The 21,395-nt window shown below is 38.5% G+C and overlaps 1 protein-coding gene across 1 annotated transcript; it reads right to left on the bottom strand.

The window, feature by feature from the left end:
• Positions 1 to 348: 348 nt before the first annotated feature.
• Positions 349 to 19,806, bottom strand: scyl2 (SCY1 like pseudokinase 2). Its single transcript, XM_088347861.1, has 18 exons — positions 19,654 to 19,806; positions 18,264 to 18,447; positions 18,037 to 18,194; positions 16,965 to 17,109; positions 16,746 to 16,895; positions 16,448 to 16,669; positions 16,272 to 16,388; positions 13,519 to 13,644; positions 11,518 to 11,694; positions 11,232 to 11,354; positions 10,399 to 10,512; positions 10,042 to 10,174; positions 7,875 to 7,993; positions 7,712 to 7,812; positions 6,208 to 6,280; positions 6,070 to 6,147; positions 5,880 to 6,002; positions 349 to 3,534 (listed from the first exon to the last, which is right to left on the bottom strand). Exons 2-18 carry the CDS (start codon positions 18,438 to 18,440, stop codon positions 3,049 to 3,051), a joined length of 2,622 nt encoding a protein of 873 aa, XP_088203987.1. The 5' UTR covers positions 18,441 to 18,447; positions 19,654 to 19,806; the 3' UTR covers positions 349 to 3,048.
• Positions 19,807 to 21,395: the final 1,589 nt, after the last annotated feature.

Below are 21,395 nucleotides of genomic sequence, written 5' to 3'. Positions count from 1 at the left end.
TTGCGCACACACGCAGCTTAGAGGGAACATTGCGCTGGATAGATTTTCTTGTGCGCTGAGAATGTGCGGGCAGTGCGCTATTGCGCACGCGCGCAGCCTAGAGGGAACATTGCCCTTTACCTCATCTCTTTCCTCCTTACTCCCTGGCAACTAAACAGTCCATAAAACTTGGGACAATTTTTCACACGAGACTGCATGAAACAGGATCCCATATAACGCAACCGGATGAGAAAGTTATGAGGGTCGACGAGAATCAGTCATTTACATTTTTTTAACGTAAACCTTAAATGTGTACATTGCCAATTACAAGTGCAGCTTTTTTTCTCGCTCGGAAAAATAACTCCACGCTTTTAACGATAATACACTTTTATTAAAACAACTCAGACAACAGTACAAGTACACACAAATGCCAGGAGCACTGCACAAGAGATGAGTTGGAATGAGCAAAAAAACTTCCTGGAACGTAAAAGCGCAATTTTCATATCAGATGTAAGAGTAATCATACAGCTGCGTGGACATCAGCGCTATATGATCAGAAAGAATCTTTTGATATTGCACAATTTTCATCGGCTAAGGCCTCTTCAACTCTGAGCCATCCAAACAAAACCTGTCCAAAAGTGCTCCAATCTAAATATATAATAACTTCTTTAAATATTTTAAATCATAAGTGTGAACGATAAACTGCAAGTGTGAAACAATCACTGGAACAAACACAAATGCTTAATGTTCATTGGTCAAATTTAGGGGAAAAAAGTTGAACCTTGTAAGGCACAACAGCCTACGATGCCAGCATCCGAATCCAGCTCAAACTTATACACACCACAGGATATGGTGCCCCTACGATCCCAGTAGTTGAGGGATCCACCCACTCACCAATGGATGAAAGTAAACGTGAATGTTTTTGATGAGCGAATCGTAAAATACCGTTGATGAAAAAATGTTGATGAAAAAGATACAAGAGACTGGTTATTGGCAGAACACTAATATATATATATATATATATATATATATATATATATATATATAAGCACTGGTTGTGTAACGGTCTGTCCCTGGTAAATCTGATCATACCAAACTCAAATGTTGACCATTAGGGCGACAGGGCCTCCCTTGGATTATATAGCACATTTAGTTCCAGATGTACCATGCAAAGTTCATGCAGAGTTTACTCAGTTTCTTCACAATATTTCCCCCTTGTGGAAAAACTATGACCTCTGGATAAGTTTGCGGGACATATCTGTAAGAAAACGTGCTTCAAGATCAACCTGGAGAATTTACTCTGAATGTCTATTATATAGTACGGTATAGCATTTGCTTCTAGGTCAGATTCTACACGATATCCCCACCTTGTGGTTATACGGAGTGAACTGGAAACATCTGGAAGCAAATGCTGTGCTATACAATTGATGTTGAGAATCTGCTCCCAAGGTCTGTTGTATAGCAGAGTATTCTTCCAGATTGCCTTATGCATGACCCCTCCGTGCTGGGTTTATTATTTTTAGTTTTTCCTTGCACTCATGTAGGTTTCAGATCAGGGGATGATGTAATGGTGCTCTTTGTAGCCCTTTGAGACTTTCTGTAAGTAATGGCTGTAGAAATAAATATGATTTGACTAGATCTGGATCTCAACAATATCCGTCCGTGTGGAAAAACAGTGTACTGAACACACCTCGATGCAAAATTTGTGTGACCAAGAGAAGGTCTTGACTCCCGTTTCAAAAAGGGTAAGAAACGAGGGGGAAATATAGTGGAAAAGCAGTCAACTCTGCACGAACTGTGATATATAATATACCGTAATTGTCAAATCTTTTGTTAAGATTTAAATTTCTAGGAAACAAACCGTTATCACTGATAACATCCTTTTACCGCCTGGGTCGTAGGGGCCACACTGTGTGATGTGACTTTGGACAGCTCCCTCCACTGCTAAGGTTCCTAGCCTGATTTTGGGTTGTGGAAAAGTTAACAACTGTCCATCTCTTGATGTTGTCAACAGAGTTGTATTTCTTTCTTCCTCTCCTTCTGCCTCCATGGACTGTGCCCTGGAAAATGATCTTAGCCAGTCCTGATAATCTTGTGATGTGACCATGCCACTGCAGTTTTTAGTCTGCGGCAGTTGACAACACTATTTGGTAAGGTCCAATATGCCTTCTGAAGGTGTTGCGCACCAATTAATCTTTGACATGGGCTTTGTAGCCGATGCTTAAGATATATTCTGTAGCATTGTACCTGTCTGGATTTTTACTTTACAGCATTGCTGTGAAAGTCCATGTCTCACAAGTGTCCCTCCAGATGTGTTTTAGTCTAGAAAGTGCAGTTATGGTTTGAGCTGCCCCAGAAAGCATTTCTGGTTCTGATCCATATTTTGATACGACGGCTCAAAGACATTTACATTAGGTGACAGGTTCATGTTCTTGGTTGTTGGTGATGTTTTGGGTGATACATTGGGGGTTGTTTGTCATTACTTTTGCTTTTTTTTCTACGCTGATTTCTATCTCATGGGTTGATCTCTGGGTTGATGCTTTGTCCAGGTGATTGACCAGGTCTCTGAGATCCTGTTCTTTTCCCTGTCAGTTTGGCAATATCATCAGCAAAATAAAGGTTAGTAACCCCAATGCTGACTGAACCTCTATGTTGGTCCAGGGCTTTGGTCATGATCCTCTCCGGGGAAAAAGTTAAGTAACGTTATATAACTTGTACATATTAGCTTTCTGCCTATAACCACACCTTTCCTGGTCACCACAGACAAGCCAATTGTCTTTTTCATCTGCATTTAAGATACAATATTCTACAATAACCGTTGTCATAGAAAAAGGCCTACCTTAATCTCAGATGCTACACAATCAGCTGCCCCCCTCCCGGATGAACTCCTCCTCCCAAAAAACTGGAATAAGTAGAACAACCCCAAGGTCAAATAAAAACCCCATGTAAGAAACCCGTAGCTTGGTAAAAGACGACGAATGACAAGAAACGCCATTTCCTTCAAATACAAATGAGGTGCAGAACGTGAGCACTATCCAAAAATGGGTTAAAAAAATCCTAGGTGGACCTTCAGCCAAACAAGTCTTTGAGGTCGTTGTTGGCAGAGGTGCTGTGTTTGAGTCCGCCTTGGTTGGAGAAGTTCTGGGGGCTGAAAAAAGGGTTGGCCTGCATCCCGAATCCAATCGCTGGCTGAGCGTTCTGGGGCGGAGCCAACTGGCCTACCCAAGGACCGCCACCTGCGGGAGCCATTTGGCTGAGGGACACTTTGGGCTTACTGGACGGGAAAAGGTTGTCCAGGGCCGACATGTTGACCTGACCGTGATTGGGCGCCAGGTTCGCGAAGTTGGGGGCGCTGGTGGTGGAGGCCATGCCGCCGTAGACGGCGGACCCTGGGGGGCGCATGCCTGGAAATCCCAAGCCATTGGATGCCATGTTCGGGGGAAAGGTGGGCATGGCAGGCTGAGCCTGCGCCATGGGTGGGGGTACCGTGCTGGTCAAGGACATACTGTTCAGGGACGCCATGTTGCTGAGGAGGCTACTGGTCAAATCTTTTGTCTGCAAAAATGAAAAGGAGCAATTGATGTCAAGGAGGAATGTGCGATAAGAAATTCCAATCTATTCTAAAAGCCCTCCCGTGAGTCTAATTTTTAAAATAAAATCTCCCAGGTTACAATAAGCAGATCAGTTCCAAAGTGTGTTGAAATTAACCCCTTAACGAGCCTGTAAATTTTGCCTTAAATCCCGATCCAAGACGTACCCAATTAAATCGAATACTGTTCTAGAATCGTTTGGAGAATATGGACGGTTTTGGTCTCTGAGTAACACTTTGTCCCAAACTGAAATAATCAGTGCAAGTGCTGCCAACATTGAGTGATCCAAGTTGGAATACACAGAAATAGGAATCTATTCTCGCTAGGTTTTTTTTTCAGTTACATGCCTGCAAACGAGTGTAGCATAGGCATTTTAGCTGGAAAACAGCTGAGACAATAGCATTAAGTCCTACTTGTTGCCAGGTCAAATTTTCTTTACAATCTGAAAAACAAAATTTTGTATTTTACACATTTTTCTAAAGGTAAGTCAAAACTTTTCCAAAAGTTACCGTTCGGAGACGATTAGTTAACAGCTCTAAAACCTCTGCAACCGTGTTTTTACTTTGGTCAATATTTAGACATTGTGAAAGAGTTTTCTTTTTCCAGATGTCAATCACTGATTGTGCACAGAGTTATCACAGGCTCGGGACCACAAATAAAGCTTGCAATTGGTCCAGAGTGTTATCAATCAAAAGTTCAGAGTCTAATTATTTTCGATTGTTCTCGATTGTTCTCAGCTCAGGGATGCTGCTGGAAATGTGAATTTCCCTTCGGGGATGAACAAAGTATCTATCTATCTATCTATCTAATGGCCATTTTGGACGAGTCTGTTTCCTTCTAAAAAGGAATTATGGGGCGAAACAGACAGATAACAACAAAGATCATCAAACGATGCCGGAATGCTTTTAGGCATATTATATATATATTTTTTAATCTGTCGGCATTACCGTGTGTTGACGTAACTATTTTATACTGTTGGATTCACTTAGATGTAAATGTAACTAGACCATGTGTGTGAAAAATTGTTTCATGAGTGGAATACTACCACACTTGTTGGGCGAGTTATACCAGCTTTATAGTTTTTGGGTATCTTGTTTCAGACTAATCATGTTTCTGTGATGAACATTTTGATGTAAATTGAAATTGAATTTAAGTTTTCTAATGATATATGGCATACCATTTTTCAGTTTCTGTCACACTGAATATAATAGTTATAATTCATTATATGATATATGTAGATATAAACTGTCACATATTTTGTTCCTCAATAAAAAATCAATAAAATGCACTATTCCCTCTATTAAATGTGTGACCCAGTTACACAAGCACATCAAGTTACTGAACATACAACTGACAAATATACGGACAATATTTAATGGACAAAACTTCCATTATTTTGTGCACATATTTACTGGTTTGTTGTCGATTGAACACCTGCGTTACATCAAATGACCAGCTGATGTTAGCACTGCTAAATGAGATATTAAATGAGGCCTCGATTGATCAGGCTTTTGGCAAAGCAATTGGCCCAAAAGACTCGATACATTCACGGGGCTTCATCCTGCCATCACGACAGGCAAGCTGTCGAAATGTCAAGGGGTTAGAGAACAGCAACATTATGGGCCGATATTGACAATTATGTAAACGGTGCATAATAGTCAAAATAAAGAACTGGAATCCTATGCACTCTCCTTTGAATGTCTCCAAGGTTAAAAACATAATAACCTTTTCAGTTACAAAAAACAAAAATATAATTTCACACTCATTAGCCTGCTACATAAAAAAAGATCGATAATGAGTCATTTATATTTGAATCTATTTTTATATTCCTAATGTTAATTTTATTGTAAATGAGTAAATTTAAGCAATTTAAAATATTCTTTACATTTAATGTATCTTTTTTACTTATTATGTATAAAAACATTTTTTTTTGTTTTATTAATTTTTGGATATGAATAGCTTTTTAAAAAATATTTTTTATCAGTTTTTATTGGTCATTTTGTTTTAACTTCTTAATTTTTTTAAAATAAAAATAAAAAACATTACTCCAAAACAAGTTTATTAGATTGTAAAACATATTGAACATTTCATTAAATCATATGTCAACGCTTGAATTAAAAAAATATTTTCTTTACTGCAAATAAATTTTTTTATGGCATTCGAATATTTATTTTGATTTCTTCTTGTTACTGATGTGTACAGCTAAGATAATGCCCCCTGATAAGCATGAGTAATCCATTTTTCTTTGCCGGGGCATATGTGTGACCTCAAGTATTGGGAGCACTCAAATCATATAAAGTAAAAACGTACCCGCGAATTGGCAGTCGTGGCCGGTTTGACGGCCTGCGGGGCAAGCGGCTGCTGTCGCCGGAGTTTGGCGGCTTGCTCCTGCTCTTTAGCCAATCGTTGTTTCTCCTCAAGCGTTAGCGACATCTTAAAACAGCACCAAAAAATCCATGACATTGAGGTCGTCACCAAACCAAATCGGTATTTTTCTTACTCGATTCGGCTGCGGGGCTGCCGTCAAGGCACTGTTCTCCTTCCCGTTCATCCCCCCACTGCCGAAAATGTCATCGATCTGCAATTGGGGAATTGTTTTGCAACCTTTCATGTTTCTGACCTAGAGGGACTTTCTCACCTGGTGTGACGACGGCGGCGGCGCGTTCTTGGTATCTTCTGAAGGTTTGTCCGTGCTGGTGATGTTCAAACTCCTGGAAGAAGCGCCATGAGTAAATCACAAATTAGTCACCCAAGAATCGTAAAGACGTTAATGTAAATGTCTGGGAACCAAGGTCACGTTCAAGGGCAATGAGTTGCCCTGGGGCACTTCTTAGAAAGATGTACTGCAATTCAGAGGTAACTTGCTAACTTCTATCATTGAGCTTGTTTCTTAGGCATTAAAGTGCTATTGTTGACAGAAGGAAGAGGAAAAACAAGTAAAAGAACCCATTGCATTTTTAAAGTCACACAGATGAAAAAAAAGAGTCTGCTTGAAACATCCATTTGAGGGGGACACGACAAAGATTGTATGTTTAAGGTTTGTATTGGTATGTTTAAGGATTGTATAAGTAACCTGTATTGTTTTGTATTAAAATATTAAAATATGCTCTATAAAGATAAAGATAAATACAGTTAAATGTAACTTACTTTTGGAAGATGAGCTTCAAGAGGTCCTCCTCCGTGTTAGAGAGTGGCCGGAAAAAAAGCGATCCAACGATTTTTGTCAACCGCATCAAGCTTTCTTATTCCACTTTCGTTTCAAAAGTAACGGCTCGCCTCTTATACTTTACACCAACCATATTGAAGGGATGCACGAGATATTAAACAATAAAAACTTCAAAGTTCTTAGCGCACTAGAAATAGTAAAGACACAGTATAGACTGTATACAATGTTTACACACAAACTAGGAAAATGATTTTTTTTCTTCCGGGTGGATGCTGGATGACCTCTCATAGCGCCACACAGCCAGGGAAAGAAGCACTACAGTAATGTCCTGTGCCCGGAAAAAGTTGCATAGAATACAAAATCTAATTTACAGCAATGTCCTGAAATTTTCTTTTCGTATCTACCATTTTTCGTGTCGAATGGTCGTAAGTAGGGAAGCGTCTGTACTAGTGTGGAAGGTGTTGAAATACTTGAGGGGACACGACCAAGATAAACTTAAAGCTTTTTCCACCCCGTCGGGTGTGATGATTTCGATTCAAGGATTGACGTTTAAAGGAGTTGAGGGGACATGACCAAGATAAGCCTCATCTTTTCCCGTCAGGAGTTCAAAATTAGAATTTTTAATTCATTGTCAACAAGCAACGCAACTTTGCGACTAATAGGGGGCGAGGACACTGCACAAGACAAACGTCCAAACCAATGACAGCGGCCGTTAATCACGAGGGAAGAAGAAATGCAATGGCAAAGTGAATCCACCAAGAGAGAAGAGTCAACGTCAGTTATTATCAATATACCATTGTAGGAAGGTGTTGAGGCACTTAAAGAGACACGACCAAAACAAGTTTTGCCCCTTTCCTCCCTTAGCAATTTTTCTTTTAAGTTTACTGTGTATTTGTGTTTTTGGATTTATTTTTCTCAGCCTCGATTCGGGGATGAAAAATACAAAGATAATTCGTGCTGTGTTAGAGTAAATCACCTCTGCTGCTCCTGCATCATGTGCAGCTGCTCCAGCTTGGTCTTGTGCTCAGCTTCCATGCGGTTCAGCATCTCCCGTATAACCACCATGAAGGAGTTGAACTACAATGACACTCATTTAAAAACGGATGGATCACAACCTCCACCCCCCAAAAACGAGCTACCTGATTGAGGTTGAGGCTGCTGTCAATACTAAGAGACACTAAATGAGGCAGGGTCTTGGAGGCCAGGTTCTCTTTGGGGATACCCAGCTTCTTGTGACTAAAGGTGCACTTGTAGATGCCTGAAGAGACAACGGATACGGCAGAAATAAAGATCAACTACAATAGCATTGCTAACATTTTCCACTAGCAATGGGAGAACTACATTTACCATTAAAAGGAACGTATACATTGACTTTTCAGCTAGCACAAATCCATCAATATATTAAGTGAATCATTTGGAATATCTGGACAGATTTTAAAGGAGCATTTTCTTTTTGCTCATTCTTAATGGTCAATTTTATTGATTTTTTTCTTTTCTTCTTCTTTGGCAGAATTTGAAGTTTTTCGGTAAAAAACTTAATTCAAATAGCTTATGCGAATAAAAATGTTTTTATAGTGTTTCTGAATATATTTTCCCTTTTAGGAACAAACTAGAATTTGGTCAAAAGATTTATTCTTTTGATTTTATTTTTTGTTATTTAGGGAAAAAAATGTTTTTCAAAATATTTTTTTGATTTAAAATATTGTTTCCTAGTCTTTCCGAGTATTTCCCCCCCAAATATTTTGTTCCCATTTGGAAACAAACATGAATGTCTACAGATTCATTATTTTGATATTATTATTATTATTTAAAAAAAACAACCAGCTCGGTGGACTTGGGGGTATGGCGCCCGCCCCGAGACTGGGAGGTCGCTGGTTCAAGCCTCGGCCGAGTCATACCTAAGACTTACAACATTGGTACTCATTGCCTCCCTGCTTGGCGCTCGGCATTAAGGGTTGGAATTGGAGGGTTTGGTCACCTAATGACTCCCAACACATCAGTTGGGTTGAGCTAGGGGGCTGGGAATCCCCTCCTCTTTATCAATCTCCCAGAAAGAGTCAGAAATATGAACGTGTTCCTGACTCTAGCCACCTCCCACTAGGGGGATATGGCTCCGGTATGTATGTATGTGTATCCATACATGCCGGGACGGCAGTAGCTCAGGAGGTAGAGCGCTCGTCTTGGGATCAAGGGGTCCCAGTTCGAATCCCGGCTCGTCCGTGTTACATGTCGAAGTGTCCCCGGGTAAGACACTGAACCCCTAAAACCCCCAATAAGCAGGTTAGCGTCTTACATGGCTGCAAGGCCGCTTTTGGGAAATGTGGAGCACATTGTAAAGCGCTTTGGGAAGTCATTGACTTGAAAAGCGCTATAAAAAAAAATATATATATATATATATATATATATATATATATATTTTTTTTTTTTTTTATATATATATATATACACACACACAGTAATCCCTCGGTTATCGCGGTTCATTTTTTAAAAAAAATTATTATTATTTTTTAGACCTGCAAAGCTCTGAACCCGCGAACGTGGAACTATGAAGTAGCGACGCCCCTTCAAAAATGCTAAAAATTAAATAAATAAAAAAATTGCTTTATTTTATTTTTTAGACCCGCAAAGCTCTGAAACCGCGAACGTGGAAGCGCGAAGTAGCGAGGTCCCACTGTATATATATATATATATATATATATATATATATATATATATATAAAAACAAACAAAACAAAAAACAAAGTCTGTTTATTTTTGTCCTGTTTTTCGAAATGCTGTATTTTAGATTTTTATCCTAGGTGTTTTGAAACAAATTTGTAGTACTTTTTACCTAGATTTTCTGAATTTTGCTATTTTTTTTAACTTAATGACTTCTGAGCAGCAACTGGAATATCAAAAAATAAGAGAAAATACTAAAGATTCGAAAAAAGATAACTACATGAAAAATAAACCTCGTAGTCATGAAAAAAAAAATTGATAACATGTACTTTTTTCACGGCCAAGCATTTTAAGGACTTTTTCAATTTCTCCAGCACCATTAAAAGTAGAAATCCATTGTATTTTGCATATCCACAAATATATCTGTGATTTATGTATGCGATTTTTAATTTCGAGAACTTTTCTATCCTTGAAAACACAACATTAAAATTCAAGCATTTTCAAGGATTCCTAGCACTCGTGCGAACCCTGAATATAACAAAGAAAATGATTTTTCGGGAAAATACACACAATTAACTTTAAGGTAAGTAAAGAAGAAATGTGATTGATCACGTCTTGACAGCAATGGTAAAAAGAGGATGGGCTGACCCAGGATTCCCATGAGCACGGCTGGTTCCCTGGAGGGGATCTGTCTGAGAAATGGCAAGATCTCGTCGATCACGAACCACTTGTCCATGTACTCCAGGATCTTCCCCAGACACACCAGCGAGTTGACTCGCACCTACCACAAAAGTGAAACAGGTCAACTGTCAGCTAAATCAGTAAACTACTAGAATCAAACCCTCAATGAGAGACGAGACAAATCCATTCCAGAGGAGATATGATAACTTCTTGCTTTGAATTTCATCAAATTCAGCCGAAACCCACCCCCTTATATTGCCCACAATATGCATATATATATATATATATATATATATATATATATAAATTAAGAAAAAGACTGACGGCAAGAGAAGACGTCTGCAGGCAGGCGGATTTGATGCGAGGAATGAGGGAGTTCTTGATGGACGGGTAATCGATTAGGTTGGCGAACGTAGGGATGATGTTCAGGCACAGCTCCTGAGGGATCGACAACAAAAACTTGACCAAGGGGGACACATTTATCTTTTAAACGTTTTTGAATTTAAATAACAACATTTTTATATTTAAAAAAGATGGGAAAATATGTTTTTTATTTTTCAGATTCCTAAAAAATATTTCTGAAATACGTTCCGTTTTTGCAATTTGATTAAAACAATATTTTGGATCAATGAAAATTGTAATAAATAAGTGTATCTTTTTAATGTAATGTTTTTTCCAAAGAGGTGCATTCAAATTAATAATTTGAAAATAATAATCAAAAATACTATATAGAAATATAATTAATAAATTGATATAGTAATACAAATAACAAAAAACCTAATAAATATTTTTTTAAATGTAAAAAAATGAGAATAATTGAATTAACTAACACTTAAAATCAAATATTATATTTTTTATTTTTATTATTGTTTATATTTTTAAATAAAATTTTCTTATATATTTAATTAATTTGAATTTAAGTAAATAATGTTAAGAAAGTTATATTATGAATTCAAAGTGACCCTGTAATATTGCATGCTTAATTTTCAGTTGTTTATTTGTTCAAAAAGTCTCAAAAGTACAATAATACTGGTTCCACTTCACAATTGTGTCCCACTTGTTTATTCCTATTTTTATTTTTATTCTTATAATTAAAGTTCGTTTGTCACTTAAGTTTTATTTTGTAGGTGCCGCAAAAAAAAAAAAAAAAGCTCCACCTGGATCTGCACGGACGGTGCCTCCAGAGCTCGGTACACCATGGGCAGCACACTGTTCTTGATGTCCTCAGCCGGCGTTTTGGTCAGGAGCAGGTCCATTTTTTGCAGGAAGATGAGCAGAATCTGAATGGGGAAAACACAAAGAGGATTTACAAAAATACTTCCTTATCCAGAAGGCAAAATACCATCTCACCACCTACCATGTTACTGGCCTTAAGAAGCATGAAAAAAATAAAGAAAGCTCTAAAATGAGAAAGTCCTGTTGAGCGAACGTCCCTTTTCTTACCTGGACGGGTTCCTGCTGCTTGAAGACGGGGTTGAGGTCTGGAAGGACAAGACGGACATACTCGTCCTTGGTGCACTCTTCAGCGATCAGCAAGACGTTGGGGAGCACAAAGGGGACCATGTCCGGGTTGACAAACTCTGAGGTGAGGGCTGGGAGGATGCGGTAGACCACTACTCGCTAAGACAAAAAGAAAAAAAGAAATTAGATTTGCCATCTACAAGCATCATCTACGCTTGTATGAAAAAACACTATGAATCTTTTTTTTTTTTCACATTTCTGCATGAAATCACCATAAAATGGGATCTGGTCAGAGGGGAGAGGAATAATTAACTGAACCCTCGGCCTTTAAAAAAAATCACAGTGGCTCCTTCAAATAAAAGCATCCACACATTTCTAGATTCCCTCAATTTGATGAGGATAGGATGGAAACTATAGACCCTTTTCCATTACATGGTTACAGCTCTCCATGCCTCGTCCTGGGTACCAAGTGCTTTTCCTAGTCTCCTTTTTCCCCATTACAGTCGTACCGCATTGAATCTTTTCTTCCGGCGCCGTCACGAATGGCAGCCACTCCAGCAGCCCGTGTTATTTTCGATTGTTCTCAGCTCAGGGATGCTGCTGGAAATGTGAATTTCCCTTCGGGGATGAACAAAGTATCTATCTATCTATCTATCTATCTAGTACTGTGCCTTGACTTCATCACCATGTACGGGCGACATACTCCCTCTTGTGGTCAAATTGGCGACATACATGACATCAAATTGGCTTATTTTCCATCCAAACTTGTGACCATAAAATGTTTAAGTTGTCACATATACGGCATACACAATTAATAAGAGAGGGTTGGGTTACCCTTTCCCCCCCCCCCATCTGTTATTTGGATGAAAAAGAAGAGTGTGTTAACTATAACCACGCAAACAGGTCTATGTTTCCATAATTCAGTCAAGATAGCAGGCAAATAATGTCAGAAGGTTATGTTAATTATCCTTCAGTCCTTCTGTTGATTAAGAAAAAAATGTGTCTGCTTTGATTAAAACGGCCCTAACGTTTATAGGCTTTCATATATTAATGAGGATAGCATGCAAAAATGATGGAACCCGTTTAGTTACTTATTCCTCACCTTTCAAAATCACTCAGATGAAAAAATGAGTCCGCTTGTACTAAAACCATCCAAAGCTTTTCAAATTTCCATGTTTTAATGAAAATAGCATGTAAATAATGACACAGGGTTGAGGTCTTCCCTTCTGTCATTGTTGGCATGCTAGCCTCATGAAACACTCAAACATTTACAGGTTTTCCTATTTTAATGGGGTTGCATGTAAACAATCACTAAGGGTTCAGTTACTTATTTCTCCCCCTTCTGTCATTAATGGCATGCTATCTCAATGAAAAATCTGCTAGAACTAAAACCACCCAGACCTTTATAGGTTTTCCTATGTTAATGGGGTAGCATGTAAACAATTACAGAGGGTTCCGTTACTTATTCCTCCACGTTCTGTGATTGTTGACATGCTATCCTCGTGAAAAATCTGCTTGAACTAAAACCAAAAAGATATTTATAGGTATCAGCATTAAGTAAGGAAATCTATAATTGTGCGCTCTTAATAAAAGCATATTCTTTGATTTGTGTGATTTTGTCCAAGTTCAGATAAATGGCAAGGTTTCTCCTCATTCATAATGACAGACAAAAAAAAATCTGGTTTAACTCAAAGCACCCAAGCACTTTTAGGTTTCCATATTTTAATGGGGTAGCATGAAAACAATAACAAGAGGTTCAGTTACTTATTCCTCCTCCCTTCTGTCATTGTTGCTATGCAATCCTCATAAAAATGTGGAAACTTGAAATGTTTGGGTGGTTTGAGTTAAAGAAAACTGTTTATCCATCTGTGTTATTTTGGCAAAGATGAGATCATATTTGACAGTGATTTTATGCAGAAATGTGAAGAATTCCAAAAAGCTCATATACTTTTTTTTAACACAACCAAACTGGTTTTAAAGCACCTTGGGGAGTTTGGGCAGGACTTTGGGGAGGCCTTTGTAGAACTGCGACTTCTGCAGGTTGTCCCTCTGGAAGAGCGAGTCAAAATACTGCAGCGTCACGGCGCCCACGTCGTCAAAAAATGGTATCTGGTGTGTGATACAGAATAATATGACCTTTAATATCTATGTTCAATAATATGATATGAATATAAAATGAGAGTGATTTTCTGGAACAACTTTGGGCAAAGTAATTTCTGCTGGGATATGCCATCACACTTTTTGATCTGGCCCAAGCGAAAATGGTAAAAAATAAATACAATTAATATTATATATATATATATATATATATATATAAAATATACATATACTGTATATATATATAAAATTGGTGGTAAAATAAAATTAATAAAGTTGTGTTGTTTTATTGTTTCCAGTGTCCCTTTTTCAGAAAACATGTCTTGCATTGTGTACATTCAAATAATGTTAATGTGATTATTGAAAATAAATATTTTCTCTAGGGATGTGTGAGGTGCTAGCTAAATGTAGTGTTAAAAAAGCTGAAGGATTTAGCGGACGCAATATAAGCACTGGCACAGTTTCTGAGCTCTTTGAACTCCTTCCTGGAGCAGTTGCGTCCTTTCCTTCATACAATGGCTCGATTGACTCACTCATGAATGAGTTCAATACCACCCTGACTAGTGTCCTGGATTCAATAGCGCCCATAAAGCTAAAATCACGTCCTAAAAGACGCACGCCTTGGTTTACTGATGAAACTAGAACCCTTAAACAAGAATGCAGGAAATTGGAAAGAAAATGGCGCGCTACCAAGCTTGAGGTTTTCCATCAAACCTGGTGTGACAGCTTGTTAAAGTATAAAGCGGCCCTTGCCTCTGCAAAATCGGCCTACCTTTCGAAGGTGATTGCGTCTCAAAAGAACAATCCCAAAGCCCTTTTTGACACTGTAGCATCGCTTACAAGGCAACAGACTATCGCAGATAGTTCGACGCACTCTGCTCATGACTTAATGGTCTTCTTTACTAAGAAGATTCAATGCATACAGGAAGAAATTGCTAAAGACATTATTAAGACCACACATATTAAAGGGCTGAAATCTACAGATGCACTACAGGGTGGCTGTCCTGGGAAATTGTCCGGTTTTAGTGAACTGTCACTTGATGATCTCAAACAGGTGGTGAATGCGGCCAAACCGACAACTTGCTAGTTCGACCCGCTCCCAGGTTCACTTATTTAAAGTCTTTTTGGCGTCCTTGGGCCTTCAGTTCTAAATATTATAAACATATCACTCTCCTCAGGTGTAGTTCCAGCAGCTTTTAAGTCCGCCGTTATTAAACCCACACTGAAACGACCCAACCTTGATCCAGAAATCTTAAGTAATTATAGACCTGTGTCAAACCTACCTTTCCTCTCTAAAGTACTTGAAAAAGTAGTGGCACAGCAGCTGAATGTTTTCATATCCGAGAATAACCTTTTTGAATCCAAGCAATCAGGATTCAGGGCTAACCACTCTACTGAGACAGCTCTGATCAAGGTAACAAATGATCTCCTACTGGCAATGGATTCTGGCGCTTCATCACTTTTGCTGCTGCTGGATCTTAGTGCTGCTTTTGACACAGTGCACCACAATTTCCTACTAGAACGGTTGGAAAAATGGATTGGTCTCTCAGGAACCGTCCTCTCGTGGTTCAGATCCTACCTCTCAGATAGGACGCACTGTGTTAAATATGGTGAAATGACATCTGAGCCCTTTAATTCTACATGGACTTGCTCCCTCTTATCTTTCAGATCTGATTTGCCCCTATGTCCCGGTCCGAAGCCTACGATCTGAGAGTGCCGGTCTTCTGGTGATCCCAAGAGCAAAGAAGTGTTCTGCTGGTTCGAGAGCGTTCTCCATCCGGGCACCGGTGCTGTGGAATGCTCTTCCCCCTGAGATCCGATCTGCAACCTCAGTGGAAATGTTTAAATCTAAACTTAAAACTCACTTCTACTCCATAGCATATGAATAACCTACTCTTCTCGTCGGCTGAAAAATAGTCTGTGTAATATAGTGTAATAATCTGCGAAGCCCTTTGAGACTCTTCGTGATTTAGGGCTATACAAATAAAGATGACTTGACTTGACTTAACTGAGTTCAAAGAGCCTTTATGCTTTATTTTCCACTGCCTCTATCTGCTATCTTACATTTAGCTGAGGTGTTCGGGGTTGAACACATTAGGTTCAAGGAAGCTGGGTGGAGTGAGTGTAGTCATGTTCGTCCCCGCAGTTTTTTTTTAAATTTATATTTGGCAGTGTAGTATGTAAATTTCAAAGAAAAGTTTTTTTGTGCACGTCTACAAAATGCACGTCGTTGCACGTGCATCATGAAAGAGCTTGCTGAGGCTACAATGATGACGCAAGCAAGTGAACGATCTCACAAAAAAATTGGAATTCACCCCAAAAATGGTGTAACTCTTAGGTATGACTTGGGCTAGGCTCGGACCTGTGACCTACCGGTTTATGACGTGGTGTGTCGAGTCAGACCGCCAAGAAAAATTGAAAGATTTTCAAACATTTTTAAGTACTTGAACCAAAATCCAAGCACCCGTACAAGTACAAGAAATATAATAATAATAATAATAATAAATCTTTAAAAATAATGTATTTATTATAAAAGAAAGTAAAAATGAGATCAATTATTACGTAAATAATAATAATCGTTATTTCGTGAGAAAAAGGTTTTTTTTCTTTCAATCATGCATTCTTGTGACGATGCCAACCTTGGTCATCTGGTCAGCGTCGGGCCTCAGGTTTGGGGTGACGCTGAGCAACATCTTCACGTGGTCGCGCACTTCTTCTGGGAGTTTGCTCAACAGCGCCGGACTTATATTTGTGAGCTGCAAAGACGGACATCAGAACAAGCAATTGCGCGGCGTGGCGATGGCGACCCGCCTACCTGGTCGAGTTGCCGACTGAAGCTCTTGAAGATTTCGTGCTTGTTGACGGCAAAGACGGCCTTGCCCTGGTTAAAGATGGCGTGCGCCACAACACCCAGCGAGTACATGTCAGAGGCCGTGTCGCAGCTCACCGACAGGATGTACTCGGGTGCCAAGTACTCGGGGTTGGGCAGGCACAGCGGCGGCAGGTTGGGTTCCCATTCTTTGCACGAGTACTTGGGCTGTAGAGGAACGAAATGTTATGGAAAAACCTATTTGACTTACATTTGCGAGTCACATGATTCTAAATGGACTTACGTCAGTATTTGACGGATCTGTGGATGAAATACTGAAATCAAAGCCCATAATCTTCCAGGATCCGCTTTTGTTGAGAATAATGTTCTCCGGACACAAATTCCCGTGGACCATCTTGACTCCGTTGTGCAGAAAAGACAAACCTTCAGATATCTAGAAGGACAATAAAATAAGGACAATCAAGTAAGGATGATTACAAATTGTGGCCTTTTTTCTTTTTACCTGCAGCAAGCCGTATTTGATCTCCACGTCGTATAAATTATAGTCCTTGATGTCCTTGGGCACAGGGCTAGGCAGGTTGTCCCAGTGGCCCAGGACATTGGACAGGCTGGCGAAGACTGGCTCTGTGCAGAAGGCCAGACAGTCTCTGGGGAAACCACATCAAGACATTGATTGCTAAAATACAAGCCACTGATGGTGCCTGAATAATACTGGCTTCTTTAATTTAATATTTATGTAATGGGGATTTTTACATCAAGGAAATTGTCTTTTGTGTCAGCTAGAAAAATAAAGAGAGCTGACAGATCCCTAAGAAAATACTTTATCTTAACATATTGAGATTGATTTGTTTCAGTAGGTCAAATTAAGTTCAGTAGAAGACATGAGTCTTTTTTTCAATTTTTCAACATTTCATCAGTACATCCCTCGGCTTGTAGCTGATTTTTTTATTTTCCGTTTGAATTTCACATGTCGTGTCTTGACCACGAAACCCTAAAATATAATTCTTGAAAAAAAAAAGAGAGCTAAATTCACAAAAAAATAAAAGGAAGACGACGCAGAATATGTAAAAACACTTTGCTGTAACAATAATGAAAGTGCCAAGACCATGAGAACATGAAACAAGGTTGAAACGCTAACTGAACAAACCATAAAAGGAAACGGACGCAGGATATGTTGTGAGTGATGTCATGGCGCAAATAGAATTGTTTCTGTATTTAACTTTTGGCATGAATTAAAGGATGATTTAATCCACGTCCCTCACCAAAATACAAGTACCGCGCTTGCTTGCTCTGTTGCTGCATATTATGTAATCACAAAATGAGCTTGTATGTGACTAGATATAAGCATCAACACACACTAAATAAAGATTGATACAATGGTGGCATACACAATACGTGATAGCACAGTACTCAAACGAATCTTTGTTTGAACAAATCCGTTATCAGATTGGTATTGGTTCCCAGAAGTAGGATTTGATCAGTCATTGGTAGAAAAAAAAACAGTTTTTTGCATCCCTGTAGTAGTATTCACTTAGTCCCGCCCCATGTGGACCTATGAAAAGCGCGCTAATTACCGCGACTCTTCCAGTGGATGCTGAACCGTCAAAAGTCGGGGGTGTCGCAGTCGGGTCAGCTGCTGCACCCCCCGCTTCAGTGAATCCACAATTTGGTCTTTGTCAAACTTCTGGTACTTGTCAATCATCTTCTTATCAAAAACAAACACAGCCACTTCCTGGAAACAGGAATAGACGTCTTGTGAACAAAAAAATAATATTAAAAAAATCTTTGAATGGCGGCACACCTGCTTGGTGGACTTCTTGGTTCCATTGTAGATCCTCCAGCACATACCGGGCCCGGCGCTGGCAATGTGCCGGCCCACCTCGAACTCGCGCGTGACGGGATTGCCCATGACGGCGCTGGTGACGTCGGCCGTCACTTTGGTGACGGTGCTCTTCAGTTTGTTCAGCATCAACTCCATGATGAGACTGCAACGAAAAATCAAGAGTTCATTTCTTCATGTTAACAATCATCAAGCAAAAATTGCCATACCATTTCAGCCCTTTAAAAAGCTCAAAATCAAATGATGTTGAAACAGGAAGTCTGACAAAGGGATGTCAACAACATAAAACGATAACTAAACCTAGCAGGATACATTCTTGCTCAATCACTAAGGAATGCAATAATTGAAAGCATGCTAGAAACACTTTATTTTTTTAAGTGACAGTATTTTATAATTCACCACTAAAGATAATTTTACCTTAAAATCGTGCTGTTGTTTTGGAAGAAGACATACGATGGAAGCCTTGAAAACCCCACTTGGAAAAAAAATCCCAAGCCTAGTTCCAGATTATAACCGGAGCGGCTGAAATGAACCAATAGCTGGAGTTGCTCAAAGCTAATGGCTGTTGCTGAATTAAAAGAGTAGCTGGAGAAGTTACTGAAAAGATCATTAAAATATTAGAGTAAGAGCAAGCTATTTATACGCAAAACATCTAACCATAACAAAAACTGAGTGGTCAGAGAAAGAAAACTGTGGCAAAAAAGCCTCAGTTTTCTGAATCACAGGATTAAGCGATGTTCACTTGCATATCCAGCAGTGGAAGGTGACATTGAAGAACGTCAGTTTTACTACACACTAAGTTGTAATTATCATATTATTTTTTTGCTTGTTCATCCAGATAGCATGATATTTTTTCTCTTCAAAGTCTCTGTACTACATGTTCTATCCTGGATTACCATGTCTGATAGCGTTGCATATAGTTTCACAATGTTGATATCAATGACAATAAAGACAATTGTAAATCCCATTCTAATATAAAACAATACAATCTCAGTACATTTTCTTTTACACATAATGAATACTCTGTATTCTGGAATTATTTTTAATCATGTAATTATTACACAATGTGTAAATCATGTTTTTAACTTAATTTTTTTTCCATTATGACGTGATTGGTCCAGTCTCGCATTATTTACCAAGGCAAACATATAGCAATTATTCAATTTATAAATAAATACAACAACACACTTGTATTTTTTCACTTTATAATAAGATTATTTAGAGCATCCATTTTAAATACTTTTGAAAGAATTCACCGCGGCAGTCGCGAAGCTAACTAGCGGACAATGCGCAGTCGCACTGTTGTGTTAAGACTCAAGCTCAACCCCGAAGTGATATCTGGTCAACTTACACGAATAAATGACGATATATTTTCCAGGTGACTCCTTTTTAAAAAGTCCACTCCGTTCGGAGCGTTGTCACTGACGTGGCTGGCTTAGGTCCCCATTTTTTCGAGCCGTCCAAAGACTTAGCTAGCATACTACCCCAGAATGTCTTCCTGAGAATACAGTTTTACTTCCTAGTTTTGCGACACCTCACCTTACGTTTACGTGACATATTGTGGGTGGACTTCTTCCTGGTGATGAAAATGAGCAAATTTCACAAACTTAAAATACATATTGTTTTTGTTTTTTGTTTTGTTTTTTCAAAAAATTATGAAGACACTTTAAAGTTACGTGGTTTTTTTCATTACTTTACAATGTTTATCACACTTTTATTACTACTTCTGGATCTTCTGAATAATGTGGCTTTGTTTTAAAGTTTAAGAAAATGATTGAAAGTTTATACCAAAATATATAAGTTGTGTGTGCTTACTTCATACCTGTCAACCTGTACGTTTTTGCCCTACAAAGTACATTTATTATGCATTTTAAGACGTGTACGACGTACAAGAAAATCTGTACGGAAAAACGCAAATTTGTCAATTATTGGTTCCATCCGGTATACACCGACTATCACGAAACGGCAAATCAATCAAGTCAAACGAGTTCGTATCGTTTTTTTCATAGCAAACGGAGCGAACGTTAGATGCTACGTACGCATGCGTCTGCCGCTGTAGTGCCTAATTTCGACTCCCCTGCAAAATCCTCCCCACCTCGCGTGAACCCGCATTCTGCTGCGCTTCCGACAATAGCAATCGTATTGTATATAATAAGCTTATTAAAACAATAAAGCTATTGTCGGAAGCGCAGCAGAATGCGCGTTCACGCGAAAGGGGGAGGATTTTGCAGGGGAGTCGAAATCAGGCACTACACATCAATGGTTGATATTGTAGTTTGGTTTACAAAATAGAAATGCCAACTAACTTTTTCCTCCCCAATTTCTTTTTTTTTTTTAAATCTTTTTTTATTATTATTAAGAATATGTACAGAATGATATAACGAAACACATGTACAATATAACATGTTAAACTATGTACATAAATAAACACGTTTGGAAAAAATATATATGGTGTAAGATTTTTTTGTATTTTGTAAGGGAAAATACAACAGTTTGTAAGGGCATGGAGCCGTGGAGGTTGACAGGTATGTTACTTGAAGGTACAACACCAAGTTTTAAGATAAATGTTGGTATCCCACAAAGATGCCCTTTATCACCCTACATATTTGTTGCAGACGCCATCTACAACAAAAATTGACAATCTATTAAATTAAATTAAATTAAATTAAAATATTGTTTTTAAATCTATCTTGCTTCCGGTTGAACTTAAAAAATATAAACTTTTAGCTATTCATGATGCACTAATTCAAAAGACTTTGACAACCTACCTATGAAATGTACCATTCATCTAACAAAAGATACCAGACATCATGAAAAAAATGAATTAAAACAATGTAAATCTCAACCGGATTTATGGCTTCAGCAGGACATATCTTTTATTGGCTGAATTTTTTTTTGACTAAAATGGAATGTTTATATAGATGCATCTATCCAGCAATTCAAAACAGTATCATCAACTCTATCAACTAATTGCACTTTAGTTTTATTTGGAGAAATAAACCGCATTACATGAAAAAAGTCACACTGTCAAATAAATAGGTGAGGGTGCCTTGTAACCAATATATTTTGACTGCTTTAATGAAATTCTAAACA

The sequence above is a fragment of the Urocampus carinirostris genome, chromosome 11 (genome assembly GCF_059441175.1).
Source record: "Urocampus carinirostris isolate Australia breed hairy pipefish chromosome 11, RoL_Ucar_1.0, whole genome shotgun sequence".
NCBI lineage: Eukaryota > Metazoa > Chordata > Actinopteri > Syngnathiformes > Syngnathidae > Urocampus > Urocampus carinirostris.
Note: the sequence above shows the minus strand (reverse complement) of the source record. Positions and strands in the feature narration are given on the sequence as shown.